We start from the raw sequence: 26,507 nt of genomic DNA on the forward strand, positions 1-26,507 counted from the left end.
GGATTTTTCCGAACTATTATCATATCTGAGTTGCATAGCATCATGTGTCTTTTCAGTGACTCATCAGATTTGATTTGCATAGTTCCATTCGTCTTTCCGGTGACTCCTCAAATCTGATTTGTGTAGGGTTGTGCCATCATTCCAACCCTACCCATATAATTTTTCTTTTTTCAGTAGTGTCGTGTCATCATTCCGACCCTACCCATATTATTTCTCTTTTTCAATGGGGGTCGTTCCATCAATTCGAACTATCCTATATAATTTCTATTTTCTAGTTGGGTCGTGACATCATTCCGACCCTACCCATATAATTTTATTTCTTAGATTGTGACCACTTTTATCCATCAAATCAATACTCCGGCATATGAGCATGTTCCGGCCAATTTTTCGGTGACTTTCTTGTTAAATATTGACACGTCTATTGATGCCAACATGATCCATACACTTTATACTAGATTTTGAGCACTTTCGGCGACCGTTGCATTGTGAAGAAGTCTATATGGAGCAACCACCTAATTTTGTTGCTCAGGGGGAGTTTAGTAGCCTTGTATGTTGATTACGTAAGTCACTCTATGGTCTGAAATAGTTTTTGCAAGCTTGGTTTGGGAAGTTCAACACTGTAATTTTATCACTCTCTGTTTTATCGACATTATGCATCAAATTCAGTATTTCATGAGAAGACCAAGCCCATTGAGATTGATTGTCAAATTTGTGAAGTCGAGCGATCAACTTGCAGATATCTCACCAAGCCCCTCATCGGTCCTCGTGTTAATTACATTTGTAACAAGCTAGGTACATGAATTGTATGCACTAGCTTGAGGGGGAGTGTTAGAATAGGAATAGGTTTATACAATTCTATTAGAATAAGAATAGGTTTATACAATTCTATTAGAATAGGAATAGGTTTATACAATCCTATTAGAATAAGAATAAGTTTATACAATCCTATTAGAACAGGAATAGGAATAGAAATAGAAATAGGAATACTAAATAGTATCCTACTTGGTAAAGGATTGTATTCTAGGGTCTATAAATAGGGTCTCAATGTAATAATGTAAACAACAACAATTCAATAATATTCTTCTCATATATTTCTCACACTTTATACATCACATGAAACGATTACTTCAAAGTCTTTAGCACCTATGACCTATCAATTGAGTGGTTTCAGCTTGTCTAAAGCTAAGCTTGTCAGAATTTAATGGATGTCATCAAAAAACGTCTGCGCATATGAGAAGTATTCTTTTATGCGGTGGAACAATTCAAACTATTTGATGGTGAGGATGAAAGGTGGAGTATTAACAAGAAATTCAGTAGCTTTACAACTTTCTTAAAACAAAGTTGTTTCATGTTATACGACTACTAATTGATACAGAAATAGATTTCTTAAAGAAAAAAACTGAAGTGACCATGAGTCATTGAGTTGACTTTTAGTTCTATTTACCAGGCAAATGAAGGATACTTATGCATAAGCATACTAGAAATAGTCAAAAAGACTGGATACACAAATTTAAAGCAGCAAATATGCATGACTGAATTTTGATACTAGAAGAATTACGTGTATACCCACGATAAAAAAGAGGAAGAATAGTAAGAGCCTGTTTGGATTAGCTGATTAAAAGCAGTTGATAAACATCTAGTGTTAAAACTGGTTTATAACTAAGCCGTTACATCTTTGAATAGAAGTGTAAAAATTGATAATAAGCAACTGATGCGTTTTGTTATAAATGTCGATAAGCAATTTATGTTAAATTATAAGTATCTTCACAAGGAGAAAAACAAGCGATAAAAAAGGAATGAGGGAGGGAGTTAGGAGTTTTTTAGGAAGAGTATTTTAAATTTTTTAAAAGATATTAGGGATAAAGCAATAAAAATCTTGGTCAGATCAAAAGGGCTTAGAAGCTGAAAAGCCATTAGTTAGGACTAACCAACTTATGACTTTTGGTTGATTTCAGCTTATAAGTAATTTTGGTACTGACAAACGCGTAGATAAGTTAAAAAGTGCATATACACTAGTTTGATTAGCTTTTAAGGTTACCTAAACACCCAGTTACAAATACCTACATCTAGAGAATCTTAGAAAGTGATAGTGTTAGGTTTATCTTAAATGGCTCTGAAAATCTTTTATTATAGGTCTTCCTTCTTATGAACTCCACAATCATAAAGTTGATTTTCTCGTCGTAATGAAGAAAATAACTTGATGGAGTTGGATGACTTCTTTTTCCATATTTTTTTTCTTTAATGAAATCAGCAAAATCTATTAATCATGAAACTTCTCTCATAGTACTTGGCAAACTACTAAATCAAAATTCAGCCTTCATAGCCAAACTTTCTATTGACTTGTCAGGATCCACATACCCCCCCCCCCCCGCGGTTAAAATAGGATCAATGTTTATTATCTCTCTCAATCTCTCTTTCTATCTATCCATTGCAAGGTGGTGCGCTTCTGTAACACCCTGGAAACTAGTAGGCTAAACTAGGGCTTGACGTTAGGTTTAGAACCTTGAACGTACCTCCCCGTACCTTAAAATTTATGTTTTCGTGTTTGAACGTCAAGGTTTAAACCCCAAGGACCAACCATGGGTCCTTGAGGAAAAGCCTCTTGGAGGCTGCCTGGCAGTGACCCACGAAGGGCACCCACGCCTCGTGGTGAGAAACAAGTCCCTGAACCCAGACCACGCTTCACCAGAACGGGCCGTGGGTCCAACCATGGTCCGTCAGTGAAGGGTCGTGGGTCAAAGCCTGCAAACCAAGCCACATGACCTCAGACCACGGATGGACAACACGCCACGTGAGTCCATCCACGGACCGTGGTCGTGCAGTCATGGATGAGGCCTGTAACTGCCAAAAGGCAGTTTCACTTAGGGGCATTATGGGGATTTCCTATTTTAAGTAGCGTTAAGTGACATCGTTTTATACATTATTAGAACACCTATATAAGGTTTTTAAGTCACTAAACTAAATCATCTTCCTCATAATTTCCAAATTCCCAAATCAAAATCAATTTCCCTCAAAAGTTTCTCTCTAGAACTCCAAGGAAGAAGAAGAAGAAAATCAAGCTAGGGCTTGAAGAAGAAGGTTTTTTCACTCGATTTCTTCGGAGAATCAAAGCTAAGGTATGGTAGTCCTTCATCCATAGATAGTTTTCATCCATGGAGTCCCTCCAAACTCAATTTCAAAACTTGTAATTTCCCCAAAAAGCTAGGGTTTTACTCCAAGTCATGGATTCACTTCAAAAACGATTCTAATGATTAAATTGCTTTATATTATGATCAAATTGATGATTTATTACTGTTTTTATGATGAATTCCTCAAGAATCCATGAATTCCCCTATTTTCTCAATTTGGATCTTAAAGTGTGGGTAGTATTGATTGATGCAAGTAGGATATGATGGAATTATGCATGTAGTACTTGAACTACTTGAATTATGTTGTCATCCATGTCTAATGTAGTAATTCTAGATGTGTTGATGAATTATGATTGATGTTCCTTGAAGGGCAATATAGGAGAATTATGCATGATTATGAGGGTTTGTATATGATATGAGAACACTTTGAGAGTAAAAGTGAATATGATCATGATCTAGTTGCTGTTGTGTTGGAATGTGATCCTCATGAACACACTTATGCATGATAATGAACATGATGTGAAAGGTTTTCTCACAATATGATGATTCTAAGGTTGAAAGGTTATTCTCACCTATTGAATCTATGAGCTATCTCATGAACTATGTTGGATTGAGTGTTAAGACATTCTTCCATAAATATGAACTTAAGTCAAAACTAAATATGAACTTAATGGGAATTATGCTTAGCACCGAGTGGATAGAGTATATGAGATGGAAGCTTTTACCTCAGTGAGTCCGGCTTTCCAAAATGGGTTCCTTCTACGCCAGTTAAGTCCGGGTTCCCAAAACATGTATCTCATGAGATGGAAACCTTCTACCTCAGTTAAGTCCGGGTTTCTAGTAGCAATCTCCCTATCCCATAACTATGTGCCCACATAGGTCTTTAGCTAGTGGATCCACCTAAGCTAGCAAACCTTAGTTCTACCTTAGGCAAGTAGGACACCTCTTTTCGGTGTGAGGCATGATTCCGGATTCCATGTTTAGCTCACATGGTCTATGTCGGTTAAGGCTTATTCCCACCTATGACAAGAACATGAATTATGAACTATGGTTACTCAAGAAGCTTTACTTAGCATGGGTGGGATTATGGGATCTTACTCATGCATTGCACAAATAGACTTTGAGGGTACTTATGGTATGTCTCCATTATGCTATGATGATCTATATGTTGAATATGCTTATGACTTATGCTTTTACACTAATCCTCATGATGATTCTTAAACTTGGTAAAGGGAATACTTTTCAACTAAAATGCCCTTTTTAGCATGTTTTCATGATTTTATGCATGACTATCATTTTTAGTGCATTTTTGTACTAACCTACATTTTCCTACATTTTTCCCAAGTGTAGGGTCCAGTTCTCAAGGTGGTCCCCATTGTGGTTAGAGCTTGGAATTGATCATTCTCCTTGCTTTTGGTGAGTCCTCATGGTTCGAGGACGGATGATGATTTTCTAGTTTCTTTTCTTGTACTTCCATTCGAGAACTATGTTGTAAGGGCTGTGACCCTATTTGATACTTCGATTGTAGTAGATGGCTAATTGAGACAAGTCTAGACTTCCACTTGCTTATATAAAAGACTTTGATTGTATGGATAAAGTTTTAAATTCCACATCGTTTCTATTATCTTATATTATGATATGCTAAGGGCTTGTATGAGACCCCTTTGGGGTTGAGTACGCCATGTTACATCTAGGGGGTACCCCTAGGTCGTGACAGCTTCCTATCCCTTGCATAGGATCAATCTTAAAAATGAATTTTGTTAAGTTGAGGAGTGGCCTTCTATACCTTGTTTTCTTTTGGTGCACCCATGAAGTCCCTTGTTAGATAAAAGATTGGATGTCTTCAAAAAAAAAACATGTCTTTTTGTAGATTTCATACCATTTGGGTATACTTCTTGTCTACGGGTACATTTTGGCCCAAACATTAATAAAGTTTATTTACTTTTATCAAAAACAAGAGTGGGGGCATGCCTACTACTTATCTTGGTCTGCAACTAGGAGCTTCTAATAAGGACCAAACATCATGGAACCCGGTAATTGAGAGGGTAGAAAAGAAACTTGCAGTATGTTACCAATTCTCAAAAAAAAAAAAAAAAACTTGCAGTTACAGGTTGACAAAAGAAATACTTATCCAAATGGAGAAAGGATGTGTTAAAAAAGACTACTCGTTTGAGCGATCCTGCATACTTCATGTCTTTGATGCATGCTCCAATCAGTGTTACACAGAAGCTGGAAAAGTTTTGTGAAGTACCAAATTGGTTGAGGGAATGAGTTGTGATATCCTTATATGGTCTTAGGCAATCCACCTCTCATGAGCTAGCTTGCAGGATAGACTTAGGCCCAAGGGTCATCTTCACATGGTATCCGAGCCAGACCTATTGGCACTTGTTGTTATGTTTCTCAATGTTGGGACCCCGTAATCCACACTTCAGTTGAGTCCTAGGCATGTGGGGGAGCGTTAAGTTCCACATTGATTGAGCGAATAGGGTGTGGTTTCCTTATAAGATGTTGGACCTCCCCCCCCCCCATTTCCGTGAGCTAACTTATTGGGTTGAGTTAGGTTCAATGTCATATCTTCACAAGTTTCAAAAGGATCTTTTATGGGATGCTTCAAGTGGGGAGAGAAAGTTTCACTAGGTAGACTGTCACAATAGCAAAGTGTTGGGATGGACTCGGGATTAGAGATTAAGAAGTCTTTAACAAAGCATTACTATGAACGTGGATGTATAGGAGAATGTTCTTCAGAGGGGTTAATTGCGGAGAAATATCAGGTGTTGAATAGGGATGGAGGACAAAGTTGTCACAGCTTTGGAAGAATATCTTGAAAGGGTGAAGCGAGATTTTCGGGGATGTATCTTTCAGGGTGGGCGACAGGAGTAAGGTAAGTTTTTGGAGACACAGGTAGTGCAGGAACAATGGTTTGAGGTTTTGAATATCACATTTCCAAATACGTACAGTATTTCATGCCAAAATGAGATGTCATTCTAACATATACCAAGGCTACAAAGTGAAGAAGTTCATTGCGATTTGAGACTTAGGAGGAACTTGCAAGATTGATAGGTTACAAAATTTTAAAGAATGATTAAGCTACTACACAAGCTAGTCAAGATGTATGGAGATAGGGAGCGGGGAACATGGATTTTTTCAGTTAAGTCCTATAATAAGAAACGTTTTGGTCAGGGAGTTCACTTTTCCATATTTGTTGGTATGAATCCCTAAGGTATTGACAAAGGTGTGTTTTTTCATTTGGTTACTACAAGGGTAATCTTGATAGGTGATAATTTGAGGAAGAGAAGAATTACATACGTCAGTTGGTACTTCATGCTTCATCTGTAAAAGTTCAGGTGACAATGTGAATCATCTTCTATCACATTGTCAAATAGTGTTTCGCTTGTGGTGGGAAAATCATGTTGGTTTGGTCTTCAATAAGTGATGTCAGGCACAATAAAAAAGTATTTTTTAGCTGGATTTGTAGAAAATGGAAGAGAAGACACAGGGCTGAGATGTTACTTCATTAGCACTTATATGGACTGTATGGAGATAGAGATAAAAGAGCTTTTTACGGAATAGGAGAAGGAGAAGACCTTGTAAACTTGAGGAATAGCCTCTTATCTCTTTATTTCTTTTTGGTGTACCCACGAGGTTCTTCTAGGGATAGAAAATTGAGTGTATTCATAGAAACCCATATCCTTTTGTAAGATTTCTAATTTTTGGTATACTCCTGGTATACATGGTACAATTTCCCATTGTTAATAAAATTTTACTACTTGATAAAAAGAATAGGAGGAAGAGAAAGACAGAGGTAAGTGCAAAGGCCTACTTCGAAACAAGCAATTAGTTCAACAAAGAATCAATAAGCAGGAACAAGGTTGATCATATCCATTCCTTGAAGTTTTAAGCAAAGCTTTGAAAATGCTCTAAGAAGTTCTGGAGCTCTTTTAAACTAGAAACCCATTTCCACCATTACAAGACTTCCATAGATTTTTTATTGACATCCTGATAAGAAAATGCATAGTATCATAAAAGAACCAACAGATCACATCGGAACACCTACAATAGTAAAAGTAAAAAAAGCCTCCAGGAAAAATACACATCACCATTTTTCACTTGTAAAGAACAAAAAGCTCATTTGACAAGCCAAGTGTCACGGACTTAGAGTCTCACTAATATTCCATGCGGCACTTGACAACTTACTCACTAGTCTTTCAAGATCTTGTAAGCTCAAGTAAGCCTTTTATGCTAAGATCGCTAAGAGAATGAAAGGAAAGACTTAGAGAATTTTGGAAGAAGGCTTTATATTGCTTGGAGAATGCTTTACAAGTTGCTTGATTGCTTTCTTTCTTTCTTGGTGCCTAGCAAATGAGGGGCACCTCTATTTATACTAACACCTAGGGACTAAAGTGCAATTTAAAATTACTTTACAAGTCCCTAGACTATTTACACTTTGGTCCCTCTCTAGAAATCTCTACACTTTCTAGGAATTTCTAAGGTTTTCCAAGAAAATATCTAAGGCATTCTAGAGAATTCTAAGGAAGGACCTAGGGATTTCTAAGCCGTCTTGAAAACTCTAAGGGCTTCTAGAGTTCTCTATAAACCTCTCCATAACTCTAGACTCTTCCGCCCCTACCGACTGCAAAATTTGATTGTGAAGTGGCGGGACGTGACACAAGACTCTGGCGAGAAATTATAGCCGGAGAAGTGAAAATCAACACTTCATCAAAAAAAAAGTGAAAATCAACTTCTTTCTATATTTCATAAGAAAATGTTAATTTCAAAAGATAGTTGTGCTTCAGGTGGTTTTTGAAATCGAGAAAAAGACACAAGATAAAGCTTTGGAATCTGTCTTGAAATAAAGAATGGACAAACATCACAAGATACCTTTTTTCTTGCTCAATAAGAGGTCATAACATCACATTTACCCTTACAAACTAAAGATGCATGTGTTTGCCTGGGTAATTGCGATCAAACAGACCAAAGAAAAGAATAGTGCATTTAACATCCTCCCAAATATGCATGACACTTGGTAATTTCAAGAATACTGTGACAAATACATTTAATTGTCAAATACACAATTTTAGAATTATAACATTAATGCCAAATACACACTCTTAGCATTTTAACATTAATGTCAAATACACACTTTACGCATTTTAACACAAACATTTCACACTTCCTGACATATTTTTTTTATAACTGAGAACCCCTTGAATGCTAGTGGCGGACGTTTCGAAGCTGTGGCCTGCCATGTACCCTTCTCCACTTAAATACTAGGCCTTTGTATGCCCCGGGGTTCGAAGCTGTGGCGTGCGTCTAACTAACTCATCATGTGTTGCGCTCTTACAACTAGATCAAAGACCTAAGGGCTTTTTGACGGAAAGACTTCAGTCGGTGATGGGTGATATGGATCACAGAGCCAGCAGCTTTGCAAACTGATCTATTAAGCTTAATGGACGATCAATAAATACAACTTTTCTGTTCTTGCAAATACCTTTTTGTTTCTCGGTTATAAGAACAGCGGTTTTTAAAATTCAAAGTAGTTCAAAGTTGATTGTAGTGTTAGTGCTGCAAAAATGTGAGCACAAGAAAAGACCAAATAACATTAACAAAGATACAGGTGAAAACATATACACTTGCAACATCCCCACTTATCCACAAAGAGAGAGAGAGAGAGAGGAGGTACTCACAACATCTCCACTCCATCTGGCAGCAACATCAAGAGCTTCACCCAACAAGCCACTGAATTTTGGCCGGAGTACTGACAACACCCCATGACCTCTTCTTTTCTGAAAGTTGAGTTGAATTTCTGCCTGAGAGTAAAAGTAAGACTTTACAATGTAATTACTCAAAAGGAGAAGCTTCTATAAACAATAAAAGAAAAATTACTAAATCAGTAACATTCACTTAGGCAGAAGGAAGAGAAGAAGTGTGGAAGCCAAGACATGGGGGAGGAGATTAATATTGGATAAGCTATCACTTTTGGTCCTTATTTTTTTGAATACTGTAACTTGTCTATGCTCTTGTTTTTCCACGTTCATAATGACTGCCATCAATGTTTCAAATTCCTTCATGACGGCTTGTACTTGTCCCAAGTAAGTAGACATCGGATTTATTATTTCTTTAAGTTAGTCATCCGAGATATCACATCACATAAACGAGATGTCATTAGTGTAGAAAGCACGAGCCTTTTCCTAAACTGAATAACATGTTTGGAATGGGAGAAACAAGGTCATCAACTTGGAATCAATAAATCCCATAGGAGACTACATAATTGAGCGTCAACCTTCTCCCATTGTGCTTTAGATTTTGCATCTTCCTCACTAGCCTTTGCCTTTTCATCTACCACACAAGCATTGTTCGTTAAGTGGTCTTGGACACCTTGACCCTTGCACCACAACTCAACCGAGGAAGCCCAAGCTAAATTCCGAGCTTCCCATTAATGGTTTTGAAGTGATCATATGGCTTGAACTTCCAAATTCCCGTAATTTTGTAGCAAAAAATTATCAACTCCAAAAGACATCTTGTGAAATCAGAATTTTGAAGCCTCAAATCTGAAAAAAAAAAACATAAACCATCGACGGAATCTGAAAAGAAAGTTGTTTTTGTCGCTGGAAAATCAGTTCTGGAAACAGCTTGGAATTGCCGGAAACAATGCTGAAGTGGCCAGAACAGTGATTTCCTCGCTGGGAAGTGCTAAAAATCTGGTAAAAGCTGTATGGGCCGTCTCGGAATCCAGAGACGACCAGATCTTGAACACAAAAGTTGCCGGAAAACTGTCCAGAACAGGCTCATGCGCCGGTGCGTGGTCAGATCTCACTGGACATGACGAGCTCCTGGGAGGTTGGTGCAAGGCCGACTGTTGGAGCGGTTCACTAGGGGCTTAGTTGGAGGAGGGTGAGGGATCTTGCGGTGGTGTTGGTTTTCGCACAACACTAACGGAAACAGGCACCGGAAAATTGAGGCACGGTGACTGTGACTTTGTTTTCTTTCCCCAATTTTTCTCACCAAAGCTCTGATACCATGAGAGAAATAAAGGAGAAAACTATTATTGAATTGTGTATCTGAATTATTACAAAAAACCTGTTATTGAATACTATTATTGAATTGTGTATCTGAATTATTACACTGTGACCCTATTTATCGACATTATATTACAGTCTTTTTCCAAGTAGGATTCTATATAGTATTCTTGTTCTTATTCCTATTCTAACAGGCAAGACAACGACAAAAACTTCAAGGTCTAGAGGACCCAATGGTCACCATATAGAGGAAGGATATGGTGTAGGCTTAGGTCACCTAGCAAGGAGTTGTGTCGGTACCATAAAAAGGAAGAGAAAAGAAGAAAAAAATTGGTTTGTCAGGTGGCGTAAGGCCGACCACTGGTAGGCCAAAGCTACTTGAGAATTAACCAAGATCATAAAGGTTCTAATACCATGTGAAAATAGAAGAGCAAACTTATTGTTGAAATGACATACAAGATGAGCTCCTTGTATACAAATCTTTGGATACCAAAAATAGGGTAAATAATCATTTCTCTATGCCTAATAGGGTAAGTCAATGTTCTATAAATAAATATATAATATCCAAACATATCCTATAGAATAATTATAGAAAACATTGGATGGAAAAATATTTGAATAAATGGGTTCGGACAAAAGAATATTTTCAAATTTTTATAGAGGGACTTTCTGAATCACTTAGTATAATCTGTAAGAATACCTGATCCAGGAGATGAAGAACAATGAGCAGAAAAGTCAGACAAACACTATTAGATCCCTCAGGCCTCAACACCTACGGCATAACATAAATAATTTCCACCCAAAAGTTCAGCAGCTTAATTTCTACAGTTCCTTTTTTAACTGTTATCAAAAAGAAAAAAATACTCTTTTTCTTCTCTTTTCCAGACCTATAAAAAGCAATAATTCAAATTCCTTAATATGCATGTATGAAAACCAAAAATTCCTGATCAAGGAGTTAATCAAAGAAGAATTGTTTCCTCTGAATCAGATTACCCTTTGAATCGTTCCACGAAGTGAAGCCAGCTCCAATTCATCCAAAGGCAAATGTCTCACCTGGTAAGCAAGTAAATGCAGTATAAGTCATTTAATCAAGCATCTATATGATCGTTCAAGACATGGAATAAATGGAAGTACCTCTAAATTAGCTGAGTGCAGAGGCTGGTAGCAGACATTAGCTTTTAAGTGTCCCTTCTGGAAGGAGAACGAGAACATTTTGCCGATCATATTCTCTTCAGATAGAGGATGAAATGGTCCTCTGACCTCCAGATTAAGACTTTCATCTGGTCTACCCATGGCATCCAACTGAATAGAAAAATAGAATCAAAATTTATACCCACTACAAAATTCATCTCATTGAGTACAAATTATTAGAATTTGTAAAGAAAACAGACCATGGACTAACTCAACCTCAAAAGGTAACACGTGAGGTGAGGAATGTCCAAGACCATAAAGGGAGACAATGGTCCATTCCCTCAACCAATGTGGGATACTCTAACAAAACTAAAGCAACCTATGAGGAGCCAAATACCACCCACCCCCACCCCCCAACAAACCTACAAAAAAAAGTTTATGACTAGAGCATAGCCCATTCTAACTAGCTCATGCATTTAAAGTCTACATACTCACTTTGTTCAGGCAATCACTCATGACTAGCCACCAATATCTTGCGGTTATGAGCACGGTAACAATATATCTGTATATTTAGAGAATATCATAATTGACTAGCATTTGTCAAAGTTCCTACATCATTATCATGGAGTAACTAAGGTTTTATGCATTAGTAACATCCATGCTAAGGAACTTGACAACCCCATAATTTTTGCCTGATCAAACAAGAGGGATAATAAGGCCAATAAGACATCAGCAAATAAGCTTATCAACTGGTCATTTCTGATCAAAAAATGAGAACCCATACGTCGAGTCCGCGACTTAATTATCAAATTGGAACACGAGACAGAGAAAAATTCTGGGACATTGATACCAACCTACCACAGCATAGAACTCTTTTCATAACTGTAATGCCCGGGCTAGCTTGTGTGCACCTTGATAATTCCACGGAATACCTGCTACCCCACCAACACAAGTACCAGGTAACTCTGTCCAAAAAGGATTGGACAAACAGGAAAAAATCACCTAGCATTTTTGCCTCAACTTGGAATTGAACCAAAAACCTCATGAGTCTCAATCCAATTTATTTACCACTAGGCCACACCCTTTTTTATTGAGATTGGAAACTGTTTCTATTTCTATAAACCAATAATTGGGTTGTACTGAAAACCATATTTACATAATGAACTTTAAAGGCACTGTCCTATCCCTATAATGAGTTTAAAACATCAATGATAGAGACGGTCATTAGAGTAGATCTAATTACACCAAAAAACATTTGCTGCATATTACTCTCCCTATTCTCAAAAACTCTAAGGAGTCGTTTGGTTTGAATACAAGTTATGATGGGATTAGTTATGATGGATAAGCTATGCTGGGATTATTTTTTATTGAGTGTTTGGTTTGTTGTATTAAAAATAATATGCATGACATAAATTTTAAGAAACAAGTTGTTTGTTTACAAAAATATTCTTCATGAATGTGAAAATGATGTATAAAAAGGGTTTAAAGGGATATCTTTGGCATTTACTTACTTTATCCCGGGATTACTATACCACCCGAGGGCAGGGATAACTTATCTAGGTACTGATTATTAATCCCGGAGATAAGTTATCTTGACCTTGCCAACCAAACAACAAATAAAGTGGCACTATAATTTAATCCCGAGACTATTTGGTGTTATCCTTCACACCAAATGACCTCTAAGAGTTCTCTCTTTCCAGATAGTCCACCAAATAGTAGAAGGAATGATTCTCCAATTGCTTCTATTCTTTGCTTGTGATCCTGCTTCTTCCCAGCTATATAAGGCCTCTGTAATTCAACCAGGCATGGCCCATGAGATGCTTTTGAACCTTAGGAATAGACTCCACAATTGGCTAGTGACCTTGCACTGGATGAACTAGTGATTGACTGTTTCTACAGTTTCCCCACAAAAAAACATCTCCAACACAGTGTAATCCCCCTCTTCATCAAACTATCCTGTGTCAACACAACTTCCTTAGCCAATAACCACACAAAACAAGTCACTTTGTGTGGGTTCTTGGCCTTCCAAATGTGTTTCCAAGGCCATTTAGGTGCCTGCATAATTGGGTGGTTCAAGGCGTTCAACTTCCTATATGTTGCACTTACTTTAAAAGTCCCTTTACAGTTCCCCAGCCACTGCAATTTGTCCTGCCCTGTCTCCAAACCACTAGGCCACACCCTTGGGGCCACGACCTAGAAACTAGTTTTTTGCGGTACTTAGAATTATGGCATAGGATGCACTTTTGTGTCCATTCCTTTCAACAATAAAAATAGAAGTTGTTTTTCTCTGAACGCCAGAGATCACCCTTAGATAGATGAATAGAAATTAGACAATATACTCTTATATGGATGAATAACTGTGAAATCAAACAATCTTTTTGTTGAAGTGTGTGACCATCTCATCTAAAAGCTTAAGTTGTTAGAGAGAGCACACTTTTGTTATTTAATTATTTTCTCAACACGCCACATCACGTGCGGAACTGATTTTCTTTTTCTTCATTAGCCAAGCACGTGGAAATTCTTTTTGATATGGGTGGCGGTGAGATTCAATCTCTTTTGTCTGCTATGATACCATATTGAAGTGTGTGACCATCTCATTTAAAAGTTTAAGCTGTTAGAGAGAGCACACTTTATTATTTAATTATATTCCAACACCTTTGAAGGAGGAGAGTTGACAGACTAACAAGTAGCTGACAGAAGGACAAAACAGGAGTGAGACCATTCAACAGAGTGGGAAAGGACTTTTGACTCTAGTAAATGGAAGGACAGAAAGCTCTACTGCTTTCACTGCGATGATGGAATAAGAATTCATTAGAAAATTTTGTGGCATGCAAAGAATTCATGTGGTCACAAAAGGTTCACGCCAGTCATTCTGCATGTAAGCTATAATATCCTTTCGTAGAGATGACAATTAAGTTGGAAAAGAGAACAATATTATGAGCAAATAAACAACTAGACTAAAGCACGCCAAGCCGACAAGTCAAACTTCGACTAAGCAAGGAGAAGGATTCTTTTAACAGAATCCCCAGACTCAACCTTGGAACCAAAAGAAAAAAGGGACAGGTGTATAGAAAGATGTACACTTTCTGTAACAATTTCTTATTTGGTTGCATCCTCTTTGAATGGATGCATTCTCTTTTCAACCATGAACTCAGGTATTTAAATGATCCCATGGATTCTTTAGATGAAGACAATCTTGTCTGCCAATACTATAGGTAGGTAAAAATTTAGACAGGAGCTAAGGCCTAAGTTAGCAAGGAATATTCAAATGTAGTTTCAAATATAAACTTGGGGTATAAATGATAAGGAGAAAACTTGTGGGGCATACCTTGAGACCCTCTGGTGTGATGCTTAATGCTCCAGCCAGCTGAGGTGCCAACATCAGTTGATTGAGTTTGAGGCCTGAGATTTTCACATCACCAGAAAGAGTATCTGTAGGTTCATTACATTCAACTGGAGCATCTTCTGATGTCTTTTCAGAATACACAAAATGCTGGTCAGTGATGCCAGAAGCTTTAACAACCTTTCCTTGAAACTTTATCTTTCCAGTAGCTTTCAGGTGCACGGGTCTTGGAGAATCCAAAGCATATGAAGAGACTGAACTGAAAAACTCAAAACTGCGCATTCTCAGATCCAGTTCAACTCCTTCCACAGTAAAGGGTAGGGGAGCGTTCATGTGATTATCTCTCAGGTTTAACAAGTAATCATCACGATAGGAGGTCAGAACTTTTGAATACAAATCAAAAGCAACTGATGAAGAATTAACAGTTATCTGATCATGCGAAATTATGATATCTCCACGAGCATCTGTGAGTGATCCTTCAGCTTTGGGCGCAGTCCATTTGATATCAAACCGTCTGCAAACAGAAAATTGGTCTATCAGCCAATATCATGATAAAATTCTTTTTTTTTGAGAAAGTTAACTGGTATTATAAACAGAAGGAAGTACACCAATAGTGTGCTCCTAAGTAGTTACATCAAAAATATGAAGGAACATCCAAAACAAATCTATCACCTATATCCATTATAGACTATCTAAAAACAGAGTGATGTCCCCTATATCCTTAGGTACAGATTGAATACACCAAAAGTAGAATGTTGCTAGACAGTTCATCTTCATACTTTGGAAGGAAATGCTCTTGTTCTCAAAACATCTCTGATTTCTCTCCTTCCAAATTGTCCACCAGATGCATGCAGGGACAATCTTCCATCTCTCCTTGTGTCCTGATTGATTTCCATCCCTATTCCAACATGCTAGAGCTTCTACAGTATGTCTTGGCATGGCCCATCTAATACCCCTGAGATTAATGAACCATTGCCATAATTTTTCAGTCACTTTACAGTGTAAAAAAAGATGGTTTACTGTCTCTGTTTCAGCTTCACAAAAAAAACATCTGGAGCATAACTGCCTTCCCCTTTTCATAAGGTTGTCCTGAGTCAGAACTGCTTGATGTGCAACTAGCCAGGTGAAACAAGCCACCTTATGAGGTATCTTCCCCTTCCAGATCATCTTCCATGGCCAACCTTCCTTAGTTTCAGTTGAGATATCCAGTAGCTTGTATGCTGATTTCACCTTGAACTTGCCATCTTTATCCATCTTCCACAACAATCTATCTTCCTCAAAATTAAGGCTCTTAGCTTGTTCCAAAGTATTGTAGAATTGGATCATTCTCTCCACTTCCCAGTCATTGAGGAATCTTCTGAAGGACAGATTCCAGCCTTGTGCATTTTTGATCTGTGAGATTGTAGCTAGCTTCTGTTGATTAAGATTATAAATGTCCGGAAACTGTTGCCTTAAAGGTGTTTGCCCCACCCATACATCATTCCAGAACAAGGTCTTTCTGCCATTGCCCACTTTGATCACAGTATTACCCCACATTTTTGGCCATTGATTTCTGATAGTTCTCCATAGTCCCATTTCATAAGGAATTTTAACTTCCTGAGTAGTCCATGGTCCTTCCCTACCATATCTTGCAATGATGATGTCCTTCCACAGGCCCTGCTCATCTGCTGCCAGTCTCCATAGCCATTTTAACAGAAGACTCTTGTTTTGTGCTTTCAAGTTCTTTATTCCTAGACCTCCTTCTTTTTTGTTGGTTATAGCAATCTCCCACTTGATCAAGTGATGCTTCTTCCCCCCTTCACCATTACCTTGCCAAAGAAAGTTTCTTCTGATAGCATCCAACTTTTTGATGATCTTTCCATGAATTGGAAAAAGGGACATCATGTAAGTTGGCATGGTATCAAGAACACTATTGATAAGGGTGACTCTGCCACCCAAAGATAAATATTGACTTCTCCAGTTAACTAGCTTCTTTTCACACTTTTCCACCACAGAGTTCCATATGTTCATGGACTTACTCTTAGCTCCCAGAGGCATTCCGAGATAGGTGGTGGGAAGTTCCCCTATCTTACCACCTAAAATATCTGCCAAAGTACTAATCTCTGGGACTTCATTCACAGGGTAGATAAAACTCTTTCCCCAATTTATATGAAGTCCAGAAACTGCTTCAAACAATATGAAGATAACCCTTAGATGCTTTAGTTGTTCCTTCTCTGCATCACAAAATACCAAAGTATCATCAGCATATTGTAAATGGGATATAGAACTTCCCAGAGAGTTTTCTTCATTCACAATGAAACCCCTTATTCTATTGTTCACCTGAGCACTCTTCAGCATATCACTTAAATCTTCCATGGCCAAGATGAAGAGAAAAGGGGATAGGGGGTCTCCTTGTCTCAATCCTCTCTCGGAAGGAAAGAAACCAGTTGGGGAGCCGTTGATCAGAACTGAGAACTTCACTGTAGTCATACAGAATCTCATCCATTTTATCCAGGTGTTGCCAAAACCCATCATCCTTAATGTTGTCCACATATGTTCCCAATTTAAGTGATCATAAGCTTTTTCTATATCTAGCTTGCATAGAATTCCGGGAACTTTGGATCTGTATCTCATGTCCACACATTCATTAGCCACCAAGATTGCATCCATGATTTGCCTGCCCTTTATGAATGCCATTTGTTGCTCATCTACTAGCTTTGGCATAACTTTCTTGAGTCTCTCTGTTAAAACCTTTGAAATGATTTTGTAGATACTTCCAATCAAGCTGATTGGCCTGAAATCTTTCAATTCAGTTGCACCCACCTTTTTGGGAATCAAGGCTATGAAAGTGGCATTGAAACTTTTTTCGAAGTAGCTCTGATCATGAAAATTCTGAATGGCAGCCACCACTTCCTGTTTTACCTCTTCCCAACATTGTTTGAAGAAAGCCATTGTGAAACCATCAGGGCCTGGTGCCTTATCCCCTGCACATGAAAACACACAATTTTTAATCTCCTGTTCTTCAAATTGGCCTTGCAGAGCTGCATTGTCTACTTCACTGATCCTAGATTGAACTCTAGGATTGAGCTTGGGTCTCCACACTTCTGTCTCAGTGTATAGTTTTTGGTAGAAAGTAATAACTTCATCTCTGATCTCAGCTGGTTCAATCACACTGGAGCCATTGATGATCAATTTGTCAATATTGTTATATCTCTTATGGCAGTTAGCAGTTCTATGGAAGAACTTTGAGTTCCTGTCCCCTTCTTTGAGCCATAGGGCCCTAGATCTTTGCCTCCAGGCCACTTCTTCTCTCTTGGCATTTTCTTCAAACTCCACTGTCAACACTGCTCTTAAATAGGACTCATCATCAGATAGAATTCTCTGGTCTTGTATCAAGTCCAGCTCAGCTAGCTGGTTAAGGATGCTCTGTTTTTGCATACCTAGGTTGCCATGTACTGTTTTGCTCCACTCTTTCAACTTATCTTTCAGTAATCTCAACTTGCAGGCCAAGATATAATCCGGCCTTCCCACATAAATTACAGAATTCCACCATTCTTTAACTCTTTCATTAAAGTCTTTAGTCTGCAGCCACCAATTCTCAAATTTAAAAAAGGAATTTGATCTCTCCCAGTTGCCACACTCCAACAATAGTGGGTTATGGTCAGAAGTTACTCTAGGTAAGATTGATTGTTTAATCTTTCTAAAGGCTACTTCCCACTCTTCAGATATCAGAAATCTATCTAATCTTGCTGCAATATCATATCCATCCCCTCTCCTCCATGTGAATCTGCCACCTACAAGTGGTAAATCTTGTAATTCCATGTCCTCCATAAATTCAGAAAATTCTTCCATCTCCCTATTGAATTTGTTGCAGTTTTTCTTCTCAGATGGGAACCTCACTACATTAAAATCCCCAGCCACCACCCAAGGTCCATTAAATAGACCCCTCACTGCCCCCAACTCTCCCCATACTTCTTCTTTTTCTTCTCTATTATTTGGAGCATAAACACCAGAAAAATGCCATCCTAAGTCTTGTGTCTTCCCTGTGAACTTACAAGTGATGCTGTAAGCCCCTACTTCACATACTTCCCCCTCCCATATATTACTATCCCACAAGATAATGATGCCACCTCTTGTCCCTCGTGCCTCTAGTTGTGCATATTTCACTTTCCTATTTGCCCATAAATCTTTTATAATCCTGCTTATATCTCCCTTGATTTTTGACTCCTGGAAACAATATACATCTGCCCTCCATTTATTCATCAAGTTTTTGATTTGCAGCCTCTTACTTGGATCATTGAGGCCCCTCACATTCCATGAAACTATGTTAACTTTCATTTAAATCGTCTATAAAGCAACCCCCCCTACTCCTTGTTCCATAGCTCACAAAATTACTCTTTGGTTCCAAATTCTTGAGTTCGTTCGGGACCTTTCCTACTGGAGTTATAGGAACTATGGCTCCCACGCCCTTCTCAATAGTTTGTCTCTTATTGTCGATCGCCATGAAGAGGTTCAAGGCCACTTCTTCGCATCCAATGAAATGTACCCCAAATTCTTTGCTAAGTCTGATTATATTTTGTTGGACCCATGATGAAATTTCATTCTCTGCTGATGTATCAGTTCCAAGCTCGTTAGAGTTTAGTGGTAGAATGTCTTCAATTGTGCCTTCCCCCTCTGCCTTCTGATCCAGTTGCATGTCACTTAACATTTGGATCTCCTGATCTATTCTTTCTTCTGTTTGAATGATGGACATATCATCATCATCTCTCAGGATTGCACCAAATTCGAAAATCCCGCCCTCATCTGCCAATTCAAGTGGAATTTGGACGCCTTCTCTGTTCTGTTCCATAAGGAATCTGCGATTTGCTTCTATTTCATCGTTTAATGGCTCAGAAATCCTTTCACTGCTATTGGCCTTCTTTTGATTTAACTGAGCAGCATGTTGGGCCAGTGGGTCTGGGCCCAACATTTTGATTTCTTTTCCTTTTCCTTTATGTTCCTCCAGGGCACGTGCCCCTTTAAAGAATTCAAAAACTTTTGAAGACCCCACGTGATTATTCCTGCCCCCAGCTGTCAAGGGCGTGGATTTCGCTGCCCCTCCCTTGGGTATTACCTGCTGGATCGAGACTTTGGCCCTCCTGTCACCTACGACCTCGAGGTCTTCTTCTTCGACGAAGAACCTCGTCGGTGTCTCATCCCATATTTCTAAGATAAAACCATGTCCCCCGAAAGCTACCTTCACCTCCTTCGGAATGGGCTTTTCGTTGTTTTTGACAAGAATTCTTGCCCATTTGAGGTGGTTGCGTAGTTCCGTCTCCTCCTCTGTTTTCACCCAACCCCCACAAAAATCTCCTACTGCTTTGAACACATTTTGTGACCACAAATGTAGAGGGAGGCCCACCAATCTGATCCAAGAATGATTGATTTTAGTTCTTGATTGAGTTGCACCCACAGTCGGCGTCCACCATTGTAGCCGTATGCTCTGGTTCATCCATAGCCATCTTCCTCTGAGAATATGCTCAGCAACAGTGATGGAAGAGAATTCAAAAAGAAAGTGATTGTGTCCCATCTCGTAGATGTTGATGCCATGAGTTTGGGTCCAGTTTTTGCTCACCCATCTACGAACTTCCGACAGGGTTGGGTTCTCAGTTCCATTTTCTGGAAATCTGCCAACGAGACTTCTCCCTAAGAGTTCATTTTGGTTTTGGTCGGGTTCTCCGTCAATAATGATGGTGTTTCCTTCCTCCTCTATGATGGCTGTCTCGATCTCTCTAGAAGACCATTTGCTCCTCCTGATAGTTTCTGCATATGATATCTCTTTATCAAACATCTTGTAATTCTTACTAGGTATCTTAAAAGCTTTGTCATTAATGAATTTTTCAATTTTGGTGGCCAAGTCCCACCAACCAGCATTGAATGTGATTTCAGGAATTATTATTACAGCTCTGTTCTTTCCTTGTATGTTGATAATGCTTATATATCTCCCTTTGTTGTTAAAGTTCCTTGCACAAAATACATTTGACACATGCTCCTGCCTTTTCCATCTTCTGACTACGTTTCCTTTCACCTTTGACGCTTCCTTGAGAATCGAACAAATCCATTCCATCGTTTTTTGACTAAAGCTTGCTCTGCTCATCATTCTTCTTCCTCTCTCAGTCCAGTCATACCATGTCTCTGCTCGAGATACATCTCTTGCTACATCAAAAGACTTGAAACCCATTGCGAAAAAGATCATATCTTCCTCCATTTCAAGAAGTACGAGGGAAAGGAAAGGTTGGGAGTGGGAGAAAAGGGAAGAGAAAGAAATAAAGGAATGAGGATTCCGGTGACAGAAGGTCGCCGGAGGGGGTTCTGCCCTCCTTCGTTAGGAAGAGAAAATATTTGGAGTAGCGTGCCTGGTAATACCCAAAATATGAAAAGGTTATTGCCGAAAAAGAAGATTCTGATGACCTGTGAAAACGATTGGGTTCCCTCGCGACGGCGCGTGAGACGCGTGGCGTCGGATTCTGATGGAGAAAGGAGGCGCGTGGGAGCGCGTGAGATGTTTTTTTGGGGATGGGTATTTTTGGGGTAGGGTCGCAATAGGGTGAAGGAGGTTGTGATGGAGGCAATTTGGAAGAAGAAAGAAAGAGAGAGATGGAATTCCGATGGTCAGAAGGACCACCGGTGGGTTTTCTGGGTAGTGAGATGATTTTTAAAAATTACATCGGGATTAGTGCCTGGGAGAAAAATCTATAGATCTAGTTAATACAACCTTTCTATATTTTATGTACGCAGATCTTACTCCTACCTTTGTGGGGTAGAGAGGTTGTTTCTGATAGACCCTCGGTATGATAAAATTCTGTTGAACTACTGGGGAATGAAACCTCCTTAAAAAACATAAAAGCATCAGATAGGGAAAAATTACCTACTCTTTCTCAAGAAAAGAAAGTTTATTAACTAGAGAGCTTGTACAGAAAACTAGATATCCTCATCTCTGAAAAAATGTTAACATCAGATAAACAGAGCCGGGATCCTCAGCTTACGTGTGAAGAATGCAGAGGATAAAACATGAAAACGACATTGCATTTTTGGGACACTAAAATCCCAGCACAAGGAAGCTATTATCCCGGAAACCAATCTTCGGTAACCATGATGTAGTCTGAGAAACCAATCAAAAATGCTAGCTACCCAACCACATAATAGGCAGCGAAACGCATTGCTAAACAAACTTTCCCCTCTGCAATAGACCCAATTAACATTTAAAAATTCACAGACTGAATGTTGAAATCACAAAAGATACACCAAACAGCCCAAATCATCTTCCTCACAATTCTTTTGCAAACGAGCAATGGAGAATAGACATAATTGTTCTTGCACATAATGCACCAAACTTCACTTGTGGTTCTCCAGATTATGCTCAACTGTAAAATGCCATTGGTGCTGATCATTTTCTTTATGGAGCAAAGACTAAGCCTTGGTTCAATGACAGGAAAATAAAAGAGGCCAGAGGAGGACTCCTTGAAGGTTGCGGGTGCACGACAGGAGAATTTTTTTTATTAACCGTGGTGTCCGGATCAGCTTGTGCGCACCATGAATAGTTCCACAAGATACCCGCCACCTCCCACTAGCAACAGATATCATGTAACTTTGTCCACCAAGACTAGAATAGAAGGGAAGAAATCACCTAGTGTTTTTGTCTTTGTTGAATATTGAACCTGAGACCTCATGGTGCTCAACCCACTTCAATGACCACTAGGACACACCCTTGGGTGCGAGAGAGATTTTTATCTGAAGGTCTCAGCAGAATCTAGATATTGGATGTGCTAAGAATACAAACTATTACCATTCAGAAAGTAAACACAGAACTGTCTTTGTAAAAACTTAAGACACCACCATTATGAAAGATGTGTCTAGAAATCCCCTATTTTCAGAAAGGCAACAGTTATTCATCTACATAATTTTCTTTACACCAAAAATGCAAAGACAAAATACAACTCTTGATCCTCTGTATTGAGCTACTTCTATCTTCACATGAAAAGATGTGTCTAGAAATCTTACGGTTTCAATAATGACCCAGAAATCTTCGTATCTCCATTTAAATGACCCAATTTAAGAGGCATCAGCTGAAGCAAACCAGGTAGATAGCGATCCATGATCTTATCAAAGCTTAAATTACCAGAGAAGTTCACATCCATTGCGGTGTCATCAGCCTCTCCCTGCAAAATTGAAAATGTCAACACCAAGGCTACGGACATGATAGAATTTGACAAGTTGGACATCCAAGGTAATTTACTGCCTCTAAGATTTAATATGGTGTCACAAAGGCAGTCCAAAGCATGTTTTTGTGTTGTATAATTTGAACGATAAAAAAAGGGCCCTTCTTCATACTTGTCTTCTGTGCATTTGTCAGGAAACTACAAGTTCAGATATTAAATTAGTTGATCTTATATTTTTCAACATTGATCCCAAAAAGCAAACGGTTTGGTCTGTGTAAACACTAAACATTAAAAAGAATGGAGTGAACAGATAAGAGATCTTTTTTGGGGCAAGCTGATCAGAAAGCAAGTAAAGATACTTCTCAAATACAACCTTGATAATAAATAACACAACATGTAACTAGTTAAATTCAGTTGAGGATATTGAAAAGATTTATCAATAAATATTGACTCGGAAAGAGTAGACAATTTACTGCAATTCTCTATAGCATCCCCTCAACTTAACTATTTATTATTTATCAACATATATCTTTGCTAATTAATCATCATCCAAGAAAGACAGATTCCTACATGCACATATTCACATACTCTCAAAAGATAGATAAATGGAGATCGATTCATGTCTTTCACGGATAATCTAGTTATTAAGAGGATATATGATATACCAATTCTCATTTTTACTTTATCTAACTTGTTCGTGTCCCACATCAGTGGGATAATGGGAATTTGGCCTCCTTATATGGTCTTTCCTCCCCCCTCCCCTCATGGCTAGCTTTTGGGGTTGAGTTAGGCCGAAGGTTCAGTTCTTTATCATGGTATGAGAGCCAGGCCAATCCCAATTCATTGTTCCCGATGTTAAGCCCCCTATTTATATTGTCCATCTCCAGATGTCCAATCCTGAGCGTGCAGAGGATGTTCGAGTCCCACATCAGTGGCATAATGGGAACTTAAGTCCCCTTGTGATCTTGGGAAATCCATCCCTAGTGAGCTAGTTTTTGGGGTTGAATTAGGCACAAGGTTCATTTCTTTATCATGGAATGTGAGAAAGCATGGCAAAATATTATTAAGATACATTATTACATTGAATCCTATTTATAGACACCACATTACAATCCTTTTCCATGTAGAAATACCATGTACAATCCTATTCATGTTCTAACTCCTATTCCTGTTCTAGCATAACTAATTCTACCCTTCGATCTGCTTTGAAAGTTAGTTTGGTCAGGGATTTGTTGGAACTTCTTCTTGACCTATTCAGAAAGTTCCTATTGTTTTATGCTATTACAAAATCAACAGTCTCCTTCTTAGACCTTTCATAGATTAACTTTTTGATCAATTCGACAGGAGTTCTCGGTTTCACACTTCCTATCCTAACTATGAGGAAGCTGCCTTGGTGAGACCTGGTTGTTTCCTGAACATCGTTGGAGCGCCCCCTATCAAGTATAGATGACTAGCTTATATTTTTATCCAAAATCCTCTATGATTGTAGACATCGTATACAGGGTTGTCCCCTTCTTATGAATGAAACTATTACTTTATCAAGAAGGGCTGTTTTAGGTGGTGTCAGCATGTTAGCAGAAGAAATGGTGGAGAAAAATCCCAGCATTCATCGGATGAACAGTTTGTAAGCCGAAAGAAAAGAAATTCCAGATGTTCCGAGAGTACAGGTAACTCCATACAGAGATAAAGATGAATTGTATATTGCTTTTTCTTTTTGGTAGAAAGAAAATTCTGTTAGTGGTCATAAAATCCCTGTAAGTTTTTGTCTAGGGGGAACTTATTTTGCTATTCCGAAGGATGTACACCGGTGACTAAGGGTGGCAACGGAACCGGGAGGTACCGGTACCGGTTCCGGTCCGTTACCGGTTCCGGATAGTACCGGTTAGATCCGGAATTGTTCCGGTCCGGGAGGGGTAACGGGACGGAAACCGGGATTTACCGGTCCGTCCCGGTCCGGTTAGTCCCGGTTCCGTCTCGGTCCGGTCCGGTTCGTTCTTTTTTTTTTTCTTTTTTTTAATCTGAAAATTTGAAATTATAGCCGTTGGGCAACGGGTTTTGGGCCCCACCAACGGCTCTTTCACCCCATAACCCCCCATTTACACCTCCCTACCCCCCAAACTTTTTTTAATACCCCAAACTTCTTAAAACTACATTAGATAATGCTTCTAATAATAGTAATGTTGTTGAAATACTAAAACCGTCTCTTTGCCCTATTTATATTGATGGTTTTCATATTAGGTGTGCTGCACACATATATAATTTGATTGTTAGAGATGGTATAGCAATATATGATGATGGTTGCACAAAAGTTGAAACTGCATGTCATTTTATTTTTAAATGTCAAGTCTAGACGTTGAGATTTTGAAAATCGTTGTCGTGAATTTAATCTTCCACCTAGAAAAATTCCAAAATCAGTGTGTACTAGATGAAATTCTTTATTTGAAATGCTTGAAGTTGCTTATGAATATAGGAAACCTTTACAAATGGTTTGGAATGCTCATAATTCAAATATGACATATAGAATTGATGATAATGATTGGAATGACATAAAAGAACTTATAGAATTCTTAAAAGTTTTTTATTTAACTACAAAAAAAATATCTGCACTTTATTATCCAACTATTTGCTCTGTTTTACCTAATATTTGTGCTATTTCTAGTAAATTTTATAAATTCAAAAATAAACCAAGATTTGAACAATCTGTTAAGAAAATGATTGAAAAATTTTAAAAATATTTTATTCCTATTCCTCAAATTTATTTAACTGCTTGTTTGCTAAACCCACATTACAAAGATGAAGGTGCATCACGAATGGTTGATAAAATATATTTTAATTTGGGTATTGATAGTGAAAATGATGAAACACCTAGTTGTCAAGATGTTAAAGATAGTATAAAAATTGAAGCTAGAAAATTGTACGACTTGTATAATTCTAATATAAGGAATGTAGTACATAACGAAGAGCCTCAAAGTTCTAGGAGTAGATATAATAATGAAGATGATATTGATGATATGATAGATTGTATTATTGAACTTTCTCATAATGATAGAAATGATTTTGATGCATATATTAATCAAAATACAGAACCTACTACTATTGATCTTCTAGAATGGTAGAGCAATCGCGGCAAAGGATTTCCAAAACTACAACCGGTTGCTCGAGATGTGTTAGCTATTCAAGCATCTTCAGTAGCTTCGGAAGGCGCTTTTAGTGCAGCAAGATTTCAAATTGGAGAGCATAGATATTCATTAGCAGCAGATAGCTTGGAGATATCCGTACTATTTAGAGATTGGATTAATGGCGAGAGAAGGAATTATGGTCGTCCACCTTTACCGACCAAATTTGAAAATGACGCTGATGAAATAATGCAAGATTTTAGTGATGACGGCATTGATGCAATGGAAGAACTAGCTAATCAACCAATTCCAGAGCATGTTACTAGAGAAATGTTAAATGATTTAAAAAAAGATTTCCTTGGTAGCATGAACTATTAAATTTAAATGTCTATTAGTATGAGTATAATAATTTGAGGTCTAATTCAAACAGAACCCTTCCTAGAAGGTGGCTGTGTAGATTAGATTTTTTAATACTCTACTAATATTTTGTAACTCAACTTGTACTATTTAATTAATATTAATAAAAGTATAGGCTATTCGCCTTAATTTTTTTTTATTATTGTCTTCAAAAGTTCAAATTTAACTTTTAAAGTGTG

At 38.2% G+C, this 26,507-nt stretch overlaps 1 protein-coding gene across 1 annotated transcript in view; it reads right to left on the reverse strand.

Moving 5' to 3' along the window:
- The window catches only part of LOC125838847 (protein TIC236, chloroplastic), a 62,944-nt gene that overhangs the window by 24,305 nt on the left and 12,132 nt on the right, over nucleotides 1-26,507 (reverse strand). Inside the window, exons 10-14 of the mRNA XM_049517877.1 lie at nucleotides 22,638-22,795; nucleotides 14,604-15,132; nucleotides 11,279-11,446; nucleotides 11,138-11,197; nucleotides 8,813-8,935 (exon numbers count right to left, since the gene is read on the reverse strand). Of these exons, the coding sequence (XP_049373834.1) occupies nucleotides 8,813-8,935; nucleotides 11,138-11,197; nucleotides 11,279-11,446; nucleotides 14,604-15,132; nucleotides 22,638-22,795 (1,038 nt within the window). The remainder of the gene's footprint in view (nucleotides 1-8,812; nucleotides 8,936-11,137; nucleotides 11,198-11,278; nucleotides 11,447-14,603; nucleotides 15,133-22,637; nucleotides 22,796-26,507) is intronic.

This window comes from Solanum verrucosum, unplaced genomic scaffold, assembly GCF_900185275.1.
Source record: "Solanum verrucosum unplaced genomic scaffold, falcon-dt-bn FXZP01000182.1, whole genome shotgun sequence".
NCBI classification, from domain to species: Eukaryota; Viridiplantae; Streptophyta; class Magnoliopsida; order Solanales; family Solanaceae; genus Solanum; species Solanum verrucosum.